The following is a 25,362-nucleotide window of genomic DNA, read 5'->3' as shown; positions in this document are numbered from 1 at the left end:
GACCTCGTCCGCGGGGTCCCGCGGAACCACCGGGATGGCGGCCTGTTGGTGCCGGCGGCCTCCGTCCCCCCGCTGGGCCTCCCTCCAAGATGGCGCCTCTCAGTAGGACGAGCACGTGGAGGCCGCAGGCTGCGCAGCGACCCGCCAGGGCCCAGGGGTGGTAAGGCTGCCCACTTCCGGCACCGCCCTTTCTGCTTCCGGGGGACCCCCTCCGCACGCCGCCCCTGCGGGTGGCGACCAGGTCACAGCAGGCAGAGAGCGGGATGGGGGCGGAGCCTAAGTTCCCAGGATGCCTTGCGGCCCCTCAGCGGGATCCTGAGGGAGGCGGTGGCGTCCGCCTCAGGGCCGCCCTGGTGGCCTTGGGGCCGCTCCAGGGCCTGACAGCCCTGCGTGGGGGGACGGGGGCTGAATGCTCACCCCGACTCTGGGCTGGGGTCTCCCGGTCCTGACGGAGCCTCAGGGCACAGCCCGCGGGATGGGCTCCTCCCCCCGGGCGGCCACGCCTGGGAGCATCATGGCGGCCTCCCCGCTGCGCTCTTCCCGCCGCCTGTTGGGACTGCGCTCCTGGGCTGCTGATGCGGGCGGCAGTGGTGCCCCGCGGGTTTCAGCGGATTCGGTAGTCAGCTCGCAATGCAAGTGCTTCCCTACTTTCCTATCCCTGAAGTTATTTGCTTTTCTTTCTTTTTTTTTTTTTGATTTTATTGATTTATTCATGAGAGACCCGGAGAGAAGCAGGCTCCCCGGCCCGAGCCTGATGCAGGACTTGATCCCAGGACCCCGGGGTCCCCACCACCGGAGCCCAAGGCAGATGCTCAACCACCGAGCCACTCCGGCGGCCTCGTCATCCCGTCTTACCTCAGGATTTCACTTTGTTTCCTAAAGGAGACGATTTGTTCGTTGCTGCTTACTGCCTCGTCCAACACCGGCGAACGAATGTGTGGGCCAAGGAATGAGAAAGTACGAGAAAGGAAGGCCGGGTCTTGGTATCCCGCCTCCTGACGGAAGAGCCTGTTTCCCTCCTTGGGTTGACTCTGATTTGCTGTGTAGTAAGTGAGTAAACTGGGTTGTTGTTGTTGTTGTTGTTGGGTTTTTTTGATGTGTGTTTAAAGCATTTTACCTTTGTAAATTATTTTTCTTAAAGAAGATATTACTGTTTTTTTTTTAATTTACTCTTTTTTTTGTTTTAAAGATTTTATTTATTCATGAGAGACACAGAGAGAGAGAGAGAGGGGCAGAGACACAGGCAGAGGGAGAAGCAGGCTCCATGCAGGGAGCCCAACGTGGGAGTCGACCCCCGGGTCTCCAGGATCACACCCTGGGCCGAAGGCAGGCGCTAAACCGCTGAGCCACCCGGGCTGCCCATCATTTACTCTCTTGGCATAGGAAGTTGATATTTCACATCAGTCAAACACGTTTGCTAAATGTTTAAGGTCACACCAATCCCCGTGGATGTAACTCAATGGCACTTACATGTTAATTATATGTGCTAAATGGTGGAGTCATTCTTGGGCATTTTTCCCCTTTTAATAGGATAATTTGATTACAAGGAGGACAAAGCCACACAAAACAAAGTACTGCAAACTAGATGGCTTAAACAACAGAAATGTGTTGTCTCACAGTTCCGAGCCCAGAAGTCTGAAATCCAGGTGCTGGCAGGACATGCTCCCTCTGAAGGCTCCAAGGGAGGATCCTGCCTGGCCTCTTTCTACCTTCCAGAAGTTACTAGCAATCTCTGTTGTCTCTTGTGTTTAGATTCATCACCTCCATCTGTGCCTCTACTTAGTCACATGATGTTCTCCTTGTGTGTGTGTTTTCTCTCTGTGCATGTCTCTGTTCAAATTTTCCTCCTCTTATATATGGATACCAGTCAATGGATTTAGGCCCACCCTAAGTTAGTGGGACCTCTTTTTAACTTGATTACATGTTTCCACATAAGATCCAATTTCCAAATCAAGGTGACCCTCTAAGGTTCCAGGTTGACATACATTTTGGGGGGGTCAGGGGCACCATTCAACCCAATAAAGATGGTAAATATTTCTTCCATATTTCAGTTGTAATTATTATGTAATAAAAGTATATGAGCAAAGATATATAGACATACATATATAATGGAAATAATAGATAATGAATGTATAATGAAAGTGAAGCATTCTCCTTAAAATTTATATTAAAGCCTTTCTTAAGCTATATTTATAGTTTCTGAGGATGTCTCATGAATGTATGTGGTATAATGGAATAAGCCCAGATGTGATCAGGGACAAAGTTGCAAAATTACTTTGTGAGGTTAGGAAAGTTACTAAACATCTCCCATACTGTTTAATCATCTGTTTGTATTACAGAAATCACTGGACAACTTCAAGCAAAAATCTAAGTAGATCATCATCGACTTTTAAATTCTTAGGTTAGCTTTCTTTTGTATCCAATTTTATGAATTAGATACACAATACATACCTGTAATGTATTTATTACTCTCCTTAAAGTAGGAATATATTTTTTCAGATGATTAATTTATGGCTAATTATAAAAATCTAATTTCTGTATTATGACTCTATTAATGCTGCTCCAATAAGAGCAGCTAATTCAGGCCTTATTTAAAAACAAATTTAATACAGAGTTCAGGTATGACATGTTCAGAAGAGTGTTAGAACTACACTGCGATTTGCTAGCCACATGATCTTAGACAACGTGAGGCCTCTATGTGAGCTCCATTTTCTTCTGTGTAAAATGGTGGTAATAATAATAACCATTCTATTGAGTTGTGAGGTGGTACGGATTAGAATGCTCACGGGAAGGTAGATAGCACATATAACAGAGGATTGTTACTTGGGGACATTATGACTCCTTCAAGGGTGTCCTCAATTAGAGAACAGGTTAGAATAATAAGATCTTTTATATACAATATAATACATACAACATTATCTCAGACCCCCCTGCAGCTTGGGTTCCACATAGGATTTAAATTCAACCAACCAAGGGCATTTATCTGAAATTTGAAAGATAGATTTGAGGTGATATCACACTCTTATGTTTTCTCCTAGTAAACAGGGTCTTAAGTGTGTATGTGTGCATTGTTAGGATCACTAGCTTATTGAGTGACTACTTAAACTATTTGCCGGGTTCTGGTAGCTTGCTAGATGTTGGTACATCTCTCTCATATGGTGACAGGACTGTTCAGATATCGGGTAACAAATGACAGAGAAACACAGAGTTCTTTGGGAGCACAGAGAAGAAATAGCAAATTTTTAAAATTGCAATTTAAAAAAAATCAATAAGCCATGTCCTCAAAATCAAATAAACTCATTTTGGGACACCAACAAAAACAAAGTAACACATATGTGTTCAAAACTATAAAATTAACTCCAAAATCTAATGCCATTTATTAAAAAGAAAAAAAATGTTTTAGAAATAGTCAATAAGCTAATTTTGTTATTAACATTAATGATTTTCAGGTTATACAATTAAGATCTCTAAATCTGGCAATAGCAGTCATTTTGAGGTAGCTATAGTTCATTTGCAAGTAGATTAAATAATGAAAATGAATTTTAACATATTATTAAACTGCCTTATACCCATTTTAAAATCCTCAGCCCAGGGATCCCTGGGTGGCGCAGCAGTTTAACGCCTGCCTTTGGCCCAGGGCGCGATCCTGGAGACCTGGGATCGAATCCCACGTCAGGCTCCTGGTGCATGGAGCCTGCTTCTCCCTCTGCCTGTGTCTCTGCCTCTCTCTCTATCTCTCACTGTGTGCCTATCATAAATAAATAAATAAAAAAAAAATAAAATCCTCAGCCCAAATGATTAGCTATAGTCTACTTATACAATTACTGTATTTTTTCATTTTATAAGTGAAAAAATATATAAGCAAAAAAAAGTACATTTATTAATGGACAAAGTGAACAGATAATGATGGAAAGATACAGTTTGAATATTTCTACTGTAATATTATTATCCAGATGTTTGTAGATATATAAAATAGGCCATGTTAGTATACTAGGAATAACTTACATCTATTGAGTTATTATGTGTCAGTATGTGTGATAGGTCTTATTTACTATAAACATGAAAGCATAGCAATTATGTAGTTAATTCCCGAGGAAGAGTTCAATTTCCTCAAATGTAATACTAGATCTTCTTATGGAGATCTTTTGGGAAAAACAAAAAAAAAACCCAAAAAAGTTGTTATCTGAGCTCACACCGTGGGTAACTGATGGATGATTTGAAGACTGCCAGTACAGAGTTTGAGTTCTAAGTCAATCATTAAAATGCCAAGGTAACACGGTGTAACACAGTGATACTGATTGAAAATATGTAAGCAAACTAGACATATATTGAGTTGAAAACCATATATTGGCAATCAGCATCCATTGCCACCTACTTTTGTAGTCTCTGTAGGTCTCACAGTTCTAAGAGCTTAAATCTGTATTTTCCAGACTCCCTGGTCATGACAGTGGTAAATCAGATTTAGTTTCTGCCAGTAAGATGCACTTACATTAGCTTTGGAAAGCAGAGGAAGTACAGAGGACCTTTCTCTGGCAGCAGTGGAGATTTGCGTACTCCAATAGATAGAAGTTTTTGTAGAGAAGGATCATAGGTACCACTACCTGGTTACATCCAGGCCTTGAGACAGCCAAAACAGTAATTTCTTGTATCTTCCTGACCACTGGTGGGGGGAGGGCGGGGGGGGGGGGGCAGCAGCTACTTCCTGGCCTCTGGACTGGATGTACCATGATACAATTTATTATCTATATACTTCTACTTTCTCAGCCCTTCTGATGATCATCAACCCTAATTTCATATATCTCTTACTGTTCAAAACACTTGGAGTATCTTTTTCTTTTCTGTATTGAACCCTTAATGGTACATATACATTTTGACAAATATTTAAATGATCGTTAGATCTGACTAAATATTTTAGCATCATGTACTCCTATCATCATGACTCTCCCCTCTGATATATTTGTGCTAACATATTTAAATCTTATTCAATATCAGAATTTTACTATTTAATTTATAGTTCCCCAAGTATAAGAAAAATATAGTAAAATTATAACTGTGAGGTTCAAATTGACTGTAAAAATTAATGCTCATAGCATAATTCACTAATACCTGTTGACAATCATAACTTCCAAGGGTAATTCTCAGCAACCCAAAAATAATTCAGAAAGGCAGTTTTCTCTTCTCAGTTCTCAAGGGTGAATGACCTACAACATTTAATATATGATTGCATATTAAGTTCTGGTAATATACTAAGTGAGTTTTAGGGTTACTAAGATGTGATATTCATAAATCAGTTTTTTAAAAAGTCTGTATGTTATGGAAAAGGCTGATTACATGCAATACTTATAAATATCAGATATTACCCAAATGATCAGTTTGTCATATCGGACTCACTTTCAGACTCAGAGATCTCAGCCAGTGTCACCCTTTACTAATAATTTCAAGGTTGTAGGTTGTGAGGGACAAGAGAAGCAGGGTGGAGTTTTGGACATCCAATCTAACCCTTCGTTCAGCTCTTAAATTTTTCTGTGACTTGATATGGCTCAGGTAAGAAACACGTTTTCTAAATGAGAAGCACAATCCCTTCACACACATTTTATTTATTTATTTATTTATTTATTTATTTATTTATTTATTTATTTGGAAAGAGAGTTTAGGAGAGTGCAAGCAGTGGGGGAAAGGAAGAGGGAGAGGGAGAGGGAGAATCTCAAGCAGGCTGCAAACCCAGCACATAGCCAGACTTGGGGCTTGACCTCACAACCCTGAGATCATGACCTGAGTCAAATTCAAGAGTCAGACATTTAACTGACTGAGCTACCCAGGTGCCCCCAAACACCCTTACTTTGATAGATGCATGGTATATGAGGGCGTTTTCTAGAGAGCCATGCACCTTGAACCCCTGTTAGTAATATATACATATTTTTAAGAAAATTCCAGGAGGTCCATCCCTGACGTCTTCAAGGAAATTAAACAGTCTCCTACCACCCTTTCTCTGTTGGTATCCTCTCCCTGCACTGGGTTAATCTTTCATTGTGTAGAGATATAAATTTTTAAAGTTGTAGCCTATTATTAAATAACTGAATTTTAAGATATATGTGTCTTGTATGCCATCTTTTAAATATGAATGATTCATATCAGTCTTATTGAAACAGATGTAAACTTGATTTCCCAAAATATACTGATAGTGATCTTTTCTTACAGGGCATAGAAGTAAAGCTACTTAAATTATATTGTATAGGTTATCAAACTAAATAAAATTAAAACATCTACCATATTTTTTTCATCTACCATATTTTATATGCATGTGAATATTCAAAGTCTTCTCTTATCACATAATAAAGAGATGTTTCATGTCTGTGCCTTTCCAGTTACTGATTATTACCTTTTATTTTTCCCTATGTAAGATGGTTTAGTCATTGATCTGAAGCTTCTTTGGCATTGTAACTTAAATTGGCTGCAGCTAGTTCTTGATAGTGATACCTTTTGATACATTACAGGAAATAATACATTGGAAAGCATACTAGTTCAGCTTTCTTGAGTGGGGGGATGATTTTTTTTCCCCTGTAAAAATGTGCTTAAAGATGCTGTTTTAGGAAGAAAGCTGTGGTGAAGCTCTACTTTAAAATTTTTTTGAGACTTATTAATGCTATTTTCTCACACAATAACTGCTGGTGCAGATATACTAAGACTCTCATTGAGTTTAATTGGCTTCATTTATTTATTTATTATAAAGAGTGTACACTTTCATGATAGCAGGGTGAGCTTCTATGCAATGAACATTAACTCTTATCTTTAGACAAATTTGTCTACATTTCTGTCTGCTAGGTGTGACAGGTAATTAGTGAATAAAACATTCTAATTTATTTGGACAAATATCCACTTTTAATATCCTATTTTTTAAGGTAGAAAAACAAAACAACACACACAGAGACACCCACAACTAAATGATAAGTGGACCTGTAAAATGTTTTTCCCCCCTTTCTTTTTAGCTGATAAATAATTGACCTTATAGGATTTCTTCTGAAAGTTGTATTTTTTTTCCTGTGTTATGTTGTTTTCAAAAATGGGTTAGAATTCCATCTTTTTGGCAATCTTCATTTTTAAACATCACAAAGGAAAAAAAAAATCCATTGCCTTGAAAGGTTATGCAAGCCTTAGAGCTCACTGCTGTGTCCTGCAGGAGTTGCCTTTTTTGTATGTTTTCTTTGGACTTCATAGCATGGAACTAACTAGCCTCTAACCAAACTTTAATTAGATGTCTTACAAACTTTGTGAGCAGTTTTATTCAGTTAATTTATGTGAATCTCTAAATATTCACAAGTCCATGGTTTTCTTAATTGTGTTTAAAAATTTCAAACACATTGAAATAGGTCTTAGCAAACTGCTTGCAATTTTGGCCTGTAGCAATACCAAGTTTGTGTCCTTATAGTCTCCACATCTCTAAAGGTATCCCATTATTTTCATCCTTTAATCATTTTATTTACAAAATTATATGAATTTGCAGCCAATATTAAAATCTATTCATTAAGATTCTTTTGCTAATGTTTATTTCATGATTATTTTAATATATTGCTTAATTTAATTGCCTTTTTTTAAAAAAAGCATGTAAGAATTATACTTTTCTTCTGTAACATCTAAGTCATGTTTCAGTGTTATGTTAGTTTTATAAATGTAATTGGAAAGATTTCATTAGGCTTTACATTGTACTTTTTGTCATGTAATTTATGCTATCAGCATAATAGTAATAATAATAAAATGCTATCAGCAATTAGGCCAACTCAGTGTAATGCTTTAACTACTGGACCAATGATACCTGAATATGTACTATTTATTCACAGAATTCCTTTATCAAACCTTTTATCAAAATTAAGGGCTTGAAAAAAAATGTCTGGGTTATACTGTATTTTCAATGATATAAAAGTTGTAGGGTATGGCCTTTGATTACATGCATTACCAGAAGTCAGAATATAGTTCACATCTAATATATAATAACCCTTGAATGACATTTTTAAAGGAAAGAGTAATCTTGAAGAATCTTGCTGATGTGATTACCATTTTAACTTCATTGCTTGAAAAAAATTCATTTCATAAGATGCCTTTCTATACAGGTGAAAATGTCAGGTAAATGTCATTTTAAGCAGCTACCTAAGCAGTAATGATATCTTCTTATTTTGAACTATAAATTAAAAAAGAGTCTCTCTTTCTTCCTGACTATTAAAAGTTAAATAAGCTTTACCAAAAAGTTTCAGCATCACATTTATTATTTTTAGCGAGAATATGGAGTATGTTCTTTCTAGCAATGATTCCAAGCAATTATATCACGACACTTTAATTGTGTTCCTCACTCAACACCTAACATATGTACTTGTACAAGGAGTATTTTTGGTTCACAGTGACTATTCATATCAGCCAAGCTACAAACACTCCACTTTACATGAGTCTTTGGGCTTAAGTAGAAATTACTATGGATATGATTTGAATCTTAGTTTTACGTGATGTTGATTATAAATGGTTATGTATAAGATTGAGAATTAATATTATGTCTGTAATTTGATTCATTGAAAAGTTGGTAGGTTTTATATTAAAAGTTTTTTGAAATTCCATATCTGGAGCATAATAGTCTGTTGAGAGTGCTCAAGACATCCTTCACTTGAGGGCTATGCTTTTGAGGGATATAATTTGAAGAAAAAAAAGTATAATTAGAAGTATAAATACTATTACAGGTGTATATTACTTAAAAACAAATTATTTATAGTCCAGAATTCATTAAAAAAATATTTTTAAAGCTAACTCAGTGCAACTAACTCATAGGAGCTTGGGATCATTTCATGAAGGGACTTACACACAAGTGTGTTATAGAAAAATATATTGATATTTAAGATACTGGTATTGGAAAGCTTAAAATAATCACAGGTATTTGTATAAGAAGGAAGGAAAATATAAAACAGTTAAGAAATTTTGGCTAAAATATGAAAAAATGTTTTTGCAAATACAGTGTAGTATCTTAAATATACAGAAAATATGAATATACAGGGGAAGAAGAGACTCATTTATTAAATGTTTATAATATACCTGGCATTAGTGCAGAGCACTTTGTTGTACGTTGTTTTATCTTCCTAATGAAATGATCAATGAAGTAATATTAATATTTTTTCATATGAAAATAACAGAGACTCATAGAAGTTAAATAACTTATTCAAGATCATATCACAGTAAGTAGCGAATGTGGGCTTAGAACCAGGTGTTTTCTGACCAGAAAGCACTTTGTTTCTTGGAGAGTTCTAAACATCAGCTGAGTGTTTACTGAATAACCAAATCCCTGATTGTGTTCGATATTATCTCATGTTTGCTTTCCTACTCATCTTCAAACCTTTGATTTTGGCTAGAGCTCTATCATATTCCATCGATTTCTCACCAAATGAGACATTCTTTTTTTTTTTTTTAAGATTTTATTTATTTATTCATGAGAGAGAGAGAGAGAAAGAGGCAGAGACACAGGCAGAGGGAGAGGGAGAGAAGCAGGCTCCATGCAGGGAGCCTGACATGGGACTCGATCTCGGGTCTCAAGGATCACACCCCAGACAGAAGGCAGCACCAAACCACTGGGCCACCGGGGCTTCCCAAGAGATATTCTTTTCAATGAGAAGGACAACCAAAAGTTATGGCCTCATAAGGAACATCCCAAAACTTTCTAGAGATCAGACTTTTAGACCTTAGTGAGTTTGCTGCCATATTGAATCACCTTGGCTTAAGGATACTTAGTGGGGCTGAGTATCCTTATTTTATCACTTGCATGTTAGATTTTTCAGTGTTAAAAACCACTGGTTTAGAAAATGTTAAATTTTTTCTTCTGTCAGTTGCTTTATTTATCAACTTATTAGATTTTAATTATTTGTATGTGATTGGGCACGTGGCCATCCTTGGAAATGCTAAGTAATCACTGTTCTTCTGGCCCCACCATTGTTAATGATGACTCTGCCTTCTTTGTCTGTAAATTCCTTTTTACTGCATTTACCCTTCACCACATTACAAGCTCCATTAGAGCCTTATCTTTATTCCCACATCAACCTCAAACTATGGTTTTAACTCCTTCCCCTTGTCTGTTTGAATTGCATATTATTTCCATTTACCCTTTCTTGATGCAATTTATCTCTTTAAAATTTCAGATTTCCTTTATCAAGAGCTTCATTTTGAAATGGATCTAACCTTGAGTACCTCCTCATCACTTTCCTATATTACTCCATCTGACCAGAGAGGCATATTTACAGGAGGTAAGAAGATACTTCTACACCTCCATGCTAATTATTTTCAATAATAAAACCACTTAGTTTATATTACTGCCTCTAGGAAACTATTTGCAAACCTGGGAATAAAGGAATATATCAATTTTCCCAGATTCTAATTGAATGACTAGATTCTCTTTCATATCCTTTTTTTTTTTTTTAAGATTTTATTTATTTATTCGTGAAAGACACAGAGAGAGGCAGAGATAGAGGCAGAGGGAGAAGCAGGCTCCCTGTGGGGATACTGGGGCGGGTGTTGCCGGGATCATGCCCTGAGCCAAAGGCAGATGCTCAACCACTGAGTCACCCATGTGCCCCTGTTTCATATTCTTTAAAAGGTAAAATTTTAGTTTGCCAGGAAATCAGCCTTTTGAGGTGTGAATTGTCCCTTTATGTTTTATTGGATTTCATATTCCTTTATATTTATATTATAAAACATTGAATTACAATCAAGCAAATTAAGTTTACCTATATTGATAATTGATGAGATTTTTCATTGTATCTGTTTTGTTATGTATATTAAGTATTATCATCTGTATGCACTTGTAGAAGACTTAACATAGATTAAAGGGATCTTGTTCTCTGCGGTGCAAAATCTGTCTTCTGTTACATAAGACTGTGAGTACCCAGTTGCCAGGTTAGAAAAGGTGTCTTTACATCTTTGTATCTCTAACGGGCACTTTTGATCCCAGCACAAAATGCTTAACAGCGTTTGTTGGATCTATCAGAATAAATGTTCCTTAATTTATCTGAAATAGAACAGCAGTGAAGTAAATATCACTAGAAAAGCACAAAATGGAATAGTGACTGCAAAAGTCAATACACTATACTAAAAATGGAATGTATCAGGCATTCCAATCCTTGCAATTAAAAGAATATTATCTTGTGGTCTACTGAGAAAAATGAGGAACTCTTAGATTGCTTTTCTGAAACTAATTTGCAAAAAAAAGGCATTTAAGGATTGATAATTATTAGTTTGCTATATTGTGGTAAAATACAGCAGGCTGAAAGAACTGATAAGATGGCAAGTTCTTTTTTCCTTAAACTTAATATTTAAAGCAAATTGCACAAACTGAGCAATAGTTCATTGAGGAAAAGCATATTGTTTTATTACTCAGCTGAGCTCATAATTGAAATTGTAGTGATACAACCAAATACTCTGTAAATAGCTATTACCTTACTGAATTAGAACAAAATATATTGATCAATATATTACTAACCAGCACAGTGATTGTCCATTTTCTTGTCAGAAAATTTAACATTGTATTTAGTCTGAAATTATATCTGGTGGACCCAGGTTTTTAAAAAGTGAAAAGTGTACTTCAAAAGATTGCATTGCCAGTCAAGGTTATATTTGCTATCTTTTTTTTTCCTCTGAGGTAATTGCATGATGAAATTATGTGTGAAAAGAGAATTTTCAGCTACCACCTTGAATAAAGGTTGGGGAAAGGTTATGTTTAGCATAACTCCATTTCCAATACATTGTTGCCCTACAGGCAGAATAATCTAATTTCTCTTCTTTCCTGATTCCAACAAAGTAGTGAATCCTCAGTCTTTCAATGTATTTTTTGGTCTATTTCCTCATTGATATTTGCATCCCTTCCCCTAGTTGTGTGGAAAAAATAAGATGATATGAATGTAATGATTTAACCATCAGTTACTATTTTAAAAATGTCCTTTACATTCCCACACTTGCATTTCTCTTATCGCTAAATACTTTCCAATGATATTTTGATTTTTTTCCTCATTAAACTTCTAAATTCGTCTTATTCTGAAATGTTGCTAAATTCAATTCAGAGAGAGAAAAATAGTCGAATTCTCTAATTTGGTTTTTGTTAAACAGCAATGATATATACCAGTGTGGTATCAGAATCTAGATGAAAGAATTACTTTTTAATTAATATTGATACATCATTTTTTAAAAAGGTTTTATGTATGTATTCATGAGAAACAGACAGAGAGGTAGAGACACAGGCAGAGGGAGAAGCAGGCTCCATGCAGGGAGCCCGACGTGGGATTCAATCCCAGGTCTCCAGGATCATGTCCTGGGCCAAAGGCAGGCGCTTAACCGCTGAGCTACCCAGGCTGCCCGATACATCACTTTCTATACATGAATGAAACATCCTTTTTTTTTTTTTCTTTCTTTCTTTCTTTCTTTCTTTCTTTCTTTCTTTCTTTCTTTCTTTCTTCCTTCCTTCCTTCCTTCCTTCCTTCCTTCCTTCCTTCCTTCCTTCCTTTTCTTTCTTTTCTTTTCTTTTCTTTTCTTTTCTTTTCTTTTCTTTTCTTTTCTTTTCTTTCTTTTCTTTCTTTCTTTTCTTTCTTTCTCTTTCTTTTTCTTTCTCTTTCTTTTTTTCTTTCTTTCTTTCTTTCTTTCTTTCTTTCTTTCTTTCTTTCTTTCTTTCTTTCTTTCTTTCTTTCTTTCTTGTTCTGCTATGTATTTGTTGCTGTGTGCCAACCATTGATTTACAAAGATCATTGATAAAAAACTGTCTACGTCATTAAAAACAAGGGAAATTTGAAAAATTCACAATTAAGAGGAGCCTAAGGAGATAGGGTGACTAGATGCGTTGTTAGTGTGTACTGAATAAGATTTGTAATAGACAGAGACACTAGGTATATAGAGTAAGGAAATCTGAATAAAGTATGGGCTTTAGTAAAAATACATTCATTGTCTCATTAATTGTGACAAATGTACCATCAGGTATAAGATGTTAATAATAGAGGAAACTAAATGTGGGGTATATAGGAATTCTCTGTACCATCTTGGCAATTTTTCTGTAAATCAGAAACTGTTCTAAAGCTAAAAAAAAAAAAAAAAAAGCTGGAAGCAATCTTAGCTATAATAAATTTATATATATAGCTCTAAACTCCTTGTCATTTTACAGAGGAAGAAACTGAAGGCCATAGCAGTTGTATAGCTTGCCTAAGGTGAGATACAGCTTATCAGTAAAAAAAGACCTGGAACCAGAAAGTGACACATTCTTTGAGATAACTGACAATGAATTAATTACACCATTGAAATACATATCAGTCCTTATAGGAAAAAGACCTTTAGTATGTGCTTTTTATTCCTTGATTTTGAAGGCATATTCTATTAAGTAGATCTAGTAGTATCTTTAACTAGTAGTGTCTTTCCATGGTTTAAATTGATAGCATTTTCTGTGGCCTCTAGGTGTTGTCTGACTGTCCTTTCTTGTTTCGGTCCCTGTCAGTAATCCTTTTATATGCTTTCTTTGCCTCTGCATAATTAATACCTCTAACACTTGATCTGATTTATTTCCATTTACTTTTAAATTTTTAAATTTTTTGCTTTGTTGATGTCTTTGGGATAGAGACTGTATTACAGTGTCACAAAAATGTTATTTTGTATCATATTGAGTTATGCCAGAGCTTTGCTGCAAAACAAAGCCAAGGGAGTGATCAACACAGCTTGTGGAAAATTTTACATATATATATAACATATTTGAGCCAATATATCTAATTACAAGAAGTTTTAAAAACAAAAGAGGATAATTTCTTGAAATACACCTTCTGGTGTCCAGGTAGTCTAAGTTGCTCTATAGATATGGCATTTGGTACCTGTCTGAAATACAGAAGAACCCAACAGATACATTGAGACACTGTTTGTATGGGATTTTACTATTTGAGGAAGGCTTCTAGGCTTCCTGTCCTACATTATTTATTTAAAATATTACAAATGAATGCTTGAAATGCTTGAATAAATGCAAAGAAAGCTAAATTTGAATGTGAATAAAAAGAAGAGCTAACCACAGGCTAATGAATTAAAATACCCAAAGAAGTGTTTAAGAGGCACTAGAGTAAATGGGCATCTGGGGGCGGGAGGTAGGGGGGGGATGAGTTATATTTGAAGAATTTGCTCTTTTGGCCTGAGTAACAAAACTTCTTAAGTCTGCCAGTTCAAGATGTACAATGAAATTGGAGAAATTAGACTTTACTCATATGCAATCAAATATTATCTTAATGAACAGGAAAAATTCCAACATAGTTGAAAATCAAGACTTAGGTAAGATAAACACTTTAAAACTGATGGAGAAGAGTATAACAGAAAGTAGTCTCAATACCATATTAAGTGAAAGGGTTACTACTCTGGTATCTAAGGACATAGCACATTGAAGCTATACCTATCTTGAGCAGATTTTTATGTTAGAAAATAGTATGGATAGATTGTATTGCTTAAAATGGCCATTTCTAGATGAAATCTTTTGATATTTTTCAGGAAGTAGAAGAAAAATATTACCATATGTTATTAGAACCACAGTGAGATAACAAGAACCATGAAAAAGTCTGTGCCAAATAGGATAAAATTAAATGGAAACAGTAACAGTATATTCTGAAGGGAGCAAGGAAAAGCTACATTTCTTCTCCATAGCTGTTTTTACCAGAACTAAGAAAATGGTTGAGGATAGGTGGGTGGCTGACAAGTCACCATCTTGAGCAGGAGGAAGGAGAGAGAAATAACAACTGCAGAAAAGTTATACTTACCTTTTCATCCAGCCTGGATTTTCAGTCTTTCTCCCTTGACAAGCAAAATGCAATAAGGATGTGTATAAAGCTCTTTATCCCACTGAAAATCGTTGGACAGAACTTTTCAGGGGACATCTGGTCTCACTTATGTGGTAGAATGACAGAACTGTTCAACATTTGTAAGCGCCTTGAAAAATGGGATACGTGACAATCTCCACCATCTCTCCTCTTAATGTGCGGGTAGGTTTGAATTTACTGATTAGGTGTAGATAACTTTAACAAGTTCCAAGCTAAAGTACTATTAGGTTACAAGTCTATCTGTGAAATTTCCTTGATAATGAGAAGGAAAAAATGAAAAAAAAGGAAATTTGTGGGTAAATATCTTAGCAGACCACCCCTTTATGCTAACCAGATTTGGGGTCTTTTATGAAGAGCTTAGTGGTTACTCTTCATCACTTAAATCATTGTGATGATTTTCCCCTTAAAAATATACAGGCACACTTTTGTAATAATAATAGCTTCAGCAGCCATGAGACAACAGAACCTAGGATTTTCTGTGTTGAGCCTTTGCTCCATTTTTAGAGCCCATGAGCTCATTTCTCTACTTCATGCTGATAATAGATTTTCAAGTTACTCAGGTATTTAAAACATTTCTTTTAAATTACAGAAGTGGAAGAAATCATAGAACTGACACTTTGGGAACTACTTTTTCTAGAGTTGTCCCCAAACGCATCCTGCATGAAGCAATTCTAAATAAAAATCAAAAAGCCCCTTCTCAGAGATTCATTGATGTTAACACGGGGGATGGTTTAAAAAAAAAAAAAGGAAAATAAAATTGCAGTAGATTCTGGTTAAGCACTGTGGGCACAGAATATATTTCCATTTCTTTGTGTTTTTCAAATTCTTTCATCAATGTCTTACAGATTTCAGATCTTTCACCTCCTTGATTAAGTTTAATCCTAAGTATTTTATTCTTTTTTGATGCTATTGTAAATGGGATTTTCTTTCAGATATCTTGCTGTTAGTGTATACAAACACAAAATATATCTGTGTGTTTTGTATCCTGAAACTTTACTGAACTAGTTGATTAATTCTAACAGCTTCTGGTGGAATCTTTAAGAATTTTTATTTATAAAATCAAATAACTTGCAAACAAAGACAGTTGTACTTCCTTTCCAATTTTGTCAAGTAAGTACTTGTTCGGCATCTGTTGAGATCATCATATGAATTTTTATTCCACTAATTTGGTGTATTTTATTTATTTATGACTGTTGAACCATCTTTGCATTCCAGGGATGGATCCCATTGGCTCATGGTATATAATCTTTCAGTCAGCTGTTGAATTGGGTTTACTAGTATTTTGTTGAGAATTTTTGCATCTGTATCCATAAGGAATATTGATCATTAGGATTTTTAGTGTTTTTTTTTTTTTTTTTCTTTTAGTGACTTTTTCTGACTTTGCTATTGGGATAAACCTGGCATCATAAAACGAATTTGGGAATATTTCCCTCACATCAATTTTTTGGCAGTGTTTGAGAAAGATAATTTTAATTATTCCTTGAAAGAGTGGTAGGATTCACCTGGGAAACTATCTAGTCCTAAGCTCTTCTTTGTTGAGGTATATTTTATTACCAATTCAATCTCCTTAATCATTATCAATCTGTTCATATTTCCTATTTTTTCATGATTCATTTTTGGTACTTTGTATGTTTCTAGGAATGTATCTCATTTTGCTAGGTTGTTTAATTTGGTGGTGTATAGTTGGCTATAATAGTCTTTTATTAGCCTTTAAACTGTGATTTTAGCTGCAATGTCTCTTTCATTTCTGGTATTTTTGAGGGGTTTTTTTGTTTTGTTTTTTTTTGTTGTTGTCGTTAATCTACCTAAAGGATTGTCAATTTTGTTTTTCTTTTCAAAAAACTAGTTATTACTTTTATTGATTTTTTCCCCATTTTTCTGATCTCTGTTTCATTTATTTGTTCTTATCTTTGTTATTTTATTCCTTCTGCTAACTTTGGACTTAGTTTATTCATCTTGCTTGAGTTCCTTGACCTCTTTCTTTTTTCTTAATGTAGATGTTTATTGCTATAAACTTTTCTGTTAGGTGTGCTTTTGCTGTGTTTCCATTTCCATTTGTTGCAAGATATTTTTTTGTTTTGTCTCTTAATTTTTTCTGAATCTCAATGGTTGTTCAGTAGCATGGTGTTTAGTCCCTACATATTTGTGAATTTTCCAGATTTCCTACTAGTATTGATTTCTAAATTTTTTCATATCATGGTAAAGAAAGATAATTTGGATGATTTCTGACTTACTAAATAATTTATTTTGTGATATATAACGTACCCTAGGCTTTGTAGGTATATAATGTACCCTAGACTTGTAAATGGGTGATTGTTTAAGACTATGTTCTGGGGCTCCCAGACCACAGACAACAGAAGGTAGAGTTAATACACAAGCCATAGGGTCCATAGACATGACTGAGGTCTGTATGCCTCTTACCCAATGTAAGGGTGAGCAAGACTCCTTCAAAATCTCTTTGTGCTTGATCCCACAGCTCCTACAAAGGCACTTTGTTCATTACTGAATGCCAAATTGTTGCTCTTGAGGGAGGGATAAAAGCAAGGGAAGTAAAGTCATGTTGCTTGTGTCACTCTTCTGATATTCTTTTCTTTTACTGCTGGCCATAAGCAGAAGATCAGGTTCTGATTGTATTCCAAGATAAAGTCATGAGGATATCTCTAATTAGGTGGCTTAGTCATATAATACTTTTTTTTTTTTTTAATTTTTTTATTTATTTTTTTTTTAATTTTTATTTATTTATGATAGTCACACACAGATAGAGAGAGAGAGGCAGAGACACAGGCAGAGGGAGAAGCAGGCTCCATGCACCGGGAGCCTGACGTGGGATTCGATCCCGGGTCTCCAGGATCGCGCCCTGGGCCAAAGGCAGGCGCCAAACCGCTGCGCCACCCAGGGATCCCCTCATATAATACTTTTTAATCTCCTTGACACATATACGTCATTTAACATTTTATTGTTTACTTTTATGTATACACACACACACAATTATAGCCTCCACAATAAATCAAAGTGATTATTGAGTAAGAAATTGCAAGGATGTGGAGCAATTCTAGTTTCACAATTTTACTTCCTATCTCTGAAAAGTAAGACAAAAAACGGTGGCTTTAGAAAAATTTAATTGAGGCCAGTAAGCCCACTTCTGCAAAGTGTTGGAGAAGAAGAAACCATTCTTGACCAAGTGAAGTAGGTTTTGGATTAACATGGAACAGGTATATGACTGTGTTGATAGGACAGAGCAGAAAATCTTTGAAGTCTAGTATCTCAGTATGCAATGTGTGTGGTTACTGCTATTTAATGTACAAATGTGAGAAATCTGTTCTCTGTTGGAAGGCAACTCACAAAATAAATAAATAACATTGTATCTATTAACATTAGCAAATGAGAACAGAAAATAGATGACTTTGAAAACCATACTTTTTAACATACCATATGAATGATGCAGATTCGTTGGGGGTGAAAAAAATTAGCAATCTGTTCATATTGTTTGCCAGAAAGTTATTGAATTTTAAATATGGGTACTTCTATTTTGACTGTGAAGGCTGACAGAGCTGTGTGTCTGAAATTTTAACCAGAATGACTGGAGAGGCTAGGATAACATAGTGGATAATGTGGCCTTGGAATATATACGTATCAATGCAAATATCTTACTGAGGCGTAATATATATTTTAAAACCTTTTATTTTCCCCTGATGTTACTGTGAACTTTATGCAAGAGTATTTGTTACTCAAAATTTAGGGAAAAATAATAAGAAATGAATGAAGAGTGGATTAAAAGATTAGTAGCAACAGATAAATCACCACCATTTGATCACTTATATTTGGAGATGATACAGTGATATGCTAAGTGAAGCCCATTCAAAATATTTCCAATTAATTAGAAATTCTGAGTAAGATAATATATCTAAGTTGAAGCTTCCTCCCTAACTCTCCTTAATCTATAAAGTTATATATATCTGGGCTCTCTAACTGGAAATATGTCGAAGTAGATGATGAACTATTGTTTATTTCAAGATGATGGTATATAAAATTCTGGATGAAATTTGTGTTTTAAGGGTAAAGGAATGCTGTCATATTAGAGGGAATGCCTGGTTTGGAAGGAAGTTTTGATATGGACTTCCAGGCAGTGGGAGCTGGCAAGACTATACTTCTAGTCTGAGAAAGTGAAAGAAAGAACATAAAGATAGGAAGGCTGATGCTTTTCTCCCCAAAAGTTGTCTGGGATCTTTCTAAGATAAGAGAATATGATGGAACCTGAAATAAAGTTTTTAAGTCTAAATATCAGGAAAGCAATTAAATTAAACTTCAACATATAAATTTAATTTTTTTTTCAGATGAGTAACATTTTTCTCTATATGCTTGTGTTGTTTGTGATGCCCACTTGTCAAACAGATAAGGCCTTTTAGATATTATTTTGATTTTATCTTTCTTCATCACTCCTACCCCTTCCCTCCCTCCCTCCTTCGTTCTCAACTTCCTTCCCGCCTTCCTTTCTCTCTCTCTCTCTCTTTCCTTCCTTCCTTTCCTTTCCTTTCCTTTCCTTTCCTTTCCTTTCCTTTCCTTTCCTTTCCTTTCCTTTCCTTTCCTTTCCTTCCTTTCCTTTCCTTTCCTTTCCTTTCCTTTCCTTTCCTTTCCTTTCCTTCTTTCATCTCCTGTCAGCCATCCTTATCCATATTTTGATAAATCTTTCAAGAAGATTACTTCCTTCCCCTTTTCCTTCTTCCCTTCCCTTCCCTTCCCTTCCAAGTCAAGCATAATTTAAACACTTAAATTATCTGGGACTAGAAGTGATAGCAGATGTTACTGTTTAGTCACTTTTTTGTAGCAAGAAGATTCAAAGAGAAGAGAAGAGAAGAGAAGAGAAGAGAAGAGAAGAGAAGAGAAGAGAAGAAGGAAGGAAGGAAGGAAGGAAGGAAGGAAGGAAGGAAGGAAGGAAGGAAGGAAGAAGAAAGGAAGGAAGGAAGGAAGAAAGGAAGAAAGAAAGAAAGAAAGAAAGAAAGAAAGAAAGAAAGAAAGAAAGAAAGAAAGAAAGAAAGAAAGAAAGAAAGAATTATGTATTATAGAATGTGTGTATTTATTTTTGAGTAGATATGGTGGATGTGTTGGAGTTCTTTGGGGAAACTGAATGAATAGGATATATATATATACACACATACACACATATATATGTTTCTATATATTGGTTATTTTATATAATACAGTTTATATGTATAGTTTCTTTACATATGCCTATATCATTGTATCATATATACATATAGGCTTATTATAAGGAATTATCTCATGTAATTATGGAGGCTGACAGGTCCCAAGGTCTATGGGGGCCAAGCTGGACACCTAGGAGAGCCAATGGTGTAGTTCCAGTCCATAGGCTGACAGGCTTGAGATTCAGAAAGAGCTGATGTTTTAGTTCAAATCCAAAGGCAGGGGGAAGAAACTTCTAGCTAAAGGCAATCAAGCAATTGGAATACCTTCTTATTCAGAAGAAGTTCAACCTTTTTATTTTATTCAGGCCTTCAGTTGGTTAGATGAAGTCATCCACATTGAGGAGAGCAGTCTGCTTTCTTCAGTTTATCAATTTAAATGTTAGCTCATTCAAAAACACCCTCCCAAAAACATCCAGAATATTATTTGGCCAGATATCTGGGCACTCTGTTCCTCAGTCAAGTTGACACGTAAAAAATGGGGAAGACAGAAGTGGCTACAGGAGGCCAAATGTGAGGCTAGTGTAGCAGTGAGGTCAGTGTCTTTTTAGCCAGAAACTGAAGAAAGGTCATTTGGGCATCCATGAGCTATGAAATGTTCTTCCCAAGACAATAAAAACACAAAACTTAATGGGCAGTATAAAGTAGCAAGGACTCTTTTTAAGAGTGAGAATCTTTTTGAAAGGTTTATCAAAATATGGACAAGGATGGCTGACTGGGTACAGGTAGGATCCTCTGGGGCTTTACACACATGTGACCTCTCAGCTATGGTACGTGCTCTAGATCTGTTCTATAGCATCAGCTTGCTGAATTTTCTGCCTGCATTTTTCCTTTTTGATAGATATTAAAATGTTGTATTTAAGGATTTTTCCTGTCTTAAAATTACATAAAGACAGAAAAAAAAAAGTAATTATTTTCAGCCAATAATGTGACCAATTATTTTTTTGAAAGTATTTTTTTTTTCAAATTAAGATGTTCACCAGACTGAGTGATTTGTGGAGATAGCATACTCCTGGCACTGTCTTCCTGCCAGTGGGGCAGCTTCCTGAGTTTCCTGGCACCCAGTTGTAAGCTGTGTGGCTCCTAAGCTAATACAGAAATCTACCCCTGTATATTTTAACTGTTCCCACTGGTAGGGCAGGGCATTTCTCCTGCCCTGCCTTAAGGCTGCCAAGTGGGAAATACGATTCTAGGCCAAAGGCTAGAGGACATAGATCAGTTCACTCATATTGCTTTTTTTTTGTTTTAATTCTTAAATAGTATACATAGCTTTGTATGGCTAGGTTAAAAGAGAAATGTGGACCTAAGAAGTCCTTTGGGTCAGACAAATTCTTGGCAGTCACTGATATGCAAGATGACCGTATATCTGATTTGATCCGTATTCTTTAGTGAGCCTCTCATCCTGTTGCAGATGAATTCTCAACAGGTAATTACAAGAAACTGTTCAAGTATAATCTTGTAAGCCATTTACAATGAATAGGTGGGTCAAAAGCAAAAGTGAAAGATGTAGTGTTTGAATGCTAAATATAATCGAGGTTTAAGGGTATCTTGTTGTATTACATGGATTTCTGTTCAGCAGAGATGGCCCCCAAGCAAGAGATTAATGTTGCAGACACAGAGGTTACTGAACCTAAACGATCTTAAGAAGAAGCTATTCTTTACATATATCTACCTAAGATGCCACTTTGGAATGCATTTCCATTTACATGGAGGCTATGTGTGGACATATTTCCTGTAATTTCTGCAACCAGAAAGATAAATACTTTCTGATTAATATTTTTGTGGTCAGCTGAGTTTTCTCAACTTCACCTCATGAAGGAACAAGATTTACACTAATTCTGTGGCCTACTTTCCTGCCAAAATTTTCACCTGTGGGCTCAGCCTTGCTCTAAACCAGTAGGAAATATGATGCTAGGCCAAAGGTCAGAAGTCATAGATCAGTTCACTGCTATTGCTGTTTTTTGTTCTAATTCTTAAATAGCGTGCATAGCTTTGTATGGCTAGGTTAAAAGAGAAATGTGGACCTGAGAATCCAGCTGGGTCAGACAAATTCTTGGCAGTCACTAATATGCAAGATGACCATATATCTGATTTGACCCATATTTAATTTGGAGAACTTCTAACTCACATGATTGTAAACACTTTGTCTTTTTGTAACCAAAATGTAATTTGCATATATCCAAGTGCAAACATTAGTATATATATGGATGTCAAATAAGAATAGAACAAGTGTGATACCGGGGTGGCTCAGTTGGTTAAAATGTCTGACTTTGGCATAGGTCATGATCTCAGCATCCTGAGATCAGTCCCATGTCAGGCTCCATGATCAGTGGGGAGTCTGCTTGTCCTTCTACCCCTCCTCCTGTTCATATTCTCTCTCTCTCTCTCTCTCTCTCTCTCCACTCTCTCTATCAATAAAATAACTAAAATCATTTTAAAAAAGAAAATGGAACAAGAAACACAATTTCTGACCTCACCAACATTTTTAAAATTAGTCTCTTAATTAATTAATTAATTTAATTAATTTATTTATTTATATTATGATAAGAATGCTCGAGATCTACCCTCTTAAGAATTTTCTAAATGCACAATACGCTGTTATTAAGTACAGGCACAACACTGTACAGTAGATCTCTAGAACTTACTCATCTTTCATAACTGAAACTTTATGCTTGTTGAACAGGAACCGTCTATTCCACCAGTACAAAATTTTTAGGTAAGTTCCATACACACATATCCATTTATAAATTATATATAAGATCTTATATGTAATGCTTATCATAAAGCATTCCTAAAATAGAAATTTGAAACAAAATACAAAAAGGAAAGCTCATGTTAGTAAAATAGGAATAACATTTATTGAATAATTATTATGTACCTGTCCTCCGAAGGAATGTGGCCTGAGGAGTATACTCATTCCCTTTGCAGCTTGTCCATCAAGATCATGATGAACATTTACTTGCTTTATCCTGTCTTGCCAATCTCTCAGATGTGGACATTGATTGCCTTCTGGCTTCTCTGTATTAACTTGTTTCATCTTGTCTTGTACTTCTGAAGTTAGCTATGTTGACCTCTAGAATTTATGTGTTCTCCAAATGTTCCCTTATTTCCCATCTAGCTTCACAGGCATTTATGTAGATCTGGAGTGTTGCTTCAAACTATGACTTGTTTCAGCTCTGGGGGCCAACTTATCCTGCCTTGTCCAATAGTTGCCAACAATGGACATGAGTATGTGTGCTAAATATTTACAACATAACAAATTCTAAGGTCTTCTGTCTTAGTGCAGGCGATTACATTATGTAGTCTGTGGATAATTTTGGCACTGACATATCATTATCCTTTGCTTTTAAGTGATGTCAAGTTTTATAAGTATCTTGAGACAGAAACAAATATGGCATACACTTGTATCCAATCCTGAGCTGAAAAAATGGTATTTTAAAATGTAAAGCTACATAGTCTGCTCCTTAAAACTTTTTGTCATATTCAAACATAGAGTGCTCAGAATTTTTCCTTCCGTGAAGACTGGACCCCAAGTTGCTTAGTCTGCTGATACTGTGCTACGTTGCTATCACTTGACAATGCATTGAGATCTGAAGGTTAAAAATTGTCGGTCTGTCTTCATGTTATACAATTAGTTGCAAAATTGTGTGTATATGTCTGTATATATTTTAATATTAGAATTTTAAAAATTGATTTTGAAATACTTTCAGGCTTGGAATGTTACAAAGATAATACTAACAATGTCCTTGTAAATTTCACCCAACTTTCCCAGATGTCATCATCTTACATAACCATGGCCAGTTACCAAACCCAGAAATTCCTGATACAACACCAGTAGCTAATCTATAGACCTTATTTGCATATTATTCATTGTCCCATTAATGCCCTTGATTTCTGGACCAGCTTCTGATCCAGGATCACACAGTTTTTATATCACTTTAGTCTCCTTTAATCTGGAATAGATTTTTCAGGTCTTTCTATATCTTTCATGAGTAATGGTCAGTTGTTTTGTAGAATGTCCCTCAAATCGGGTTTGACATGTTTTCTTATGATTAAACTCAGTTTAGGAATTTTTGGCAGGAATAGCACAGAAATGATGTTGTACTTTCTCAGTGCATCATATCAGAAGGTATATGATATATATATTTCTTACTGCTGGCAATGTGAGCTCTGATCACCTTGGTAAGGTAGTGTCTGCCTCTCCACTAGAAATTTAATGTTTTTTTCTTTATATATATCTTTGCAGAGCTTTCTCTTTTCTACATTTATTTATTTGTTAATCTGTCTAGACTCATGGATATTTATTTGGCTATAAATTTTATTCAATCAATCAGAGTATAAATTATAATCTATATTAGGGTGCTGTGGATAAACTGAAATAGATGATGGATAGATAGATAGATAGATAGATAGATAGATAGATAGATAAAGAATTTGTTATGAGGAATTAGTGATTATAGAGGCTGTGAAGTCCCACAGTCTAGCATTTGCAAACTGGAGACCCAGGAAAACTGATCATGTAAGTTCCAAACTGAGTCTGAAGGCCTGAGAACCAAGAGAACCAATGGTGTAAATTCTGTTTGTGGGCTGGAGAAAATGAGGGATGTCCTGCTTAAGCAGGCAGTCAGGAAGTAAAAGGGATAAGTATCTCCTTCCAACTTTTGTTCTAATCAGTCTCTCAATGGATGAGATGATGCCCACCTACATTAAAATCCACTAATTTATTGAATTCACTAATTTAAATGCTAATCTCATCCAGAAATACTTTTACATACACAATCCAAAAAATATTTAGTCTGGGTACCCCCATGGCCAGTTGAGTTGACACATAAAATTAGCCATCACATAATTCATTAATATGATTAACTATTATGTTGCTGAAGCTGTCCTGAAATTGAATATTGAATCTCTCTCAAGTTGATTTCTGTTTCATTTATCATCAAACCTATATTAAAAATTAATCATTTCATCCATAATGATATCTTCAATTCCAATTCAATAGCTCAAAATTGATTCTGACCTTCTCCCTTTTTCTTATTTATAACTCTTTAATTTAACAGTAAGAAGTCTGGCTCTTATGCACAATATATTCACAATATTTTCTTATTTATAACTCTTTAATTTAACAGAAGTCTGGCTCTTATGCACAATATTATTTGCTCTGGAATATACCTAGTTTCAGAATTGGTAACCTATATCTATGAAAAATAAGTTTGCTAACTTGATTGCAATGGTTGTATATGGTTTTAACTTGCTTAGATTATGTAGTTAAAATATTGTGTAAAGTTTGGTTAGTTTTTTTTTTTCCTTTGTTGCCT

At 35.6% G+C, this 25,362-nt stretch overlaps 1 protein-coding gene across 36 annotated transcripts in view; it reads left to right on the top strand.

Annotated features, from left to right (window-relative positions):
- Positions 1-269: 269 nt before the first annotated feature.
- The window catches only part of LOC125753068 (protein SREK1IP1-like), a 187,002-nt gene continuing 161,909 nt past the window's right edge, over positions 270-25,362 (top strand). For 12 of the 36 annotated variants that reach the window (XR_007403995.1, XR_007404006.1, XR_007404007.1 and 9 more), the window contains exons 1-4: positions 272-632; positions 883-1,050; positions 2,340-2,401; positions 10,164-10,268. Coding sequence is in view for 9 of the 36 variants with exons in the window: in XM_049097402.1 (XP_048953359.1) it covers positions 631-632; positions 883-1,050; positions 2,340-2,401; positions 10,164-10,268 (337 nt within the window). In the remaining 27 variants the exon portion in view is untranslated. Of the gene's footprint in view, positions 633-882; positions 1,051-2,339; positions 2,402-10,163; positions 10,269-13,165; positions 13,209-19,668; positions 22,762-25,362 lie in introns of those variants that run through there. The other 24 variants (XR_007404003.1, XR_007404002.1, XR_007404001.1 and 21 more) reach the window with 8 other exon arrangements.

Source organism: Canis lupus, chromosome 19, assembly GCF_003254725.2.
Source record: "Canis lupus dingo isolate Sandy chromosome 19, ASM325472v2, whole genome shotgun sequence".
In the NCBI taxonomy this organism is placed as follows: domain Eukaryota; kingdom Metazoa; phylum Chordata; class Mammalia; order Carnivora; family Canidae; genus Canis; species Canis lupus.
Note: the sequence above shows the minus strand (reverse complement) of the source record. Positions and strands in the feature narration are given on the sequence as shown.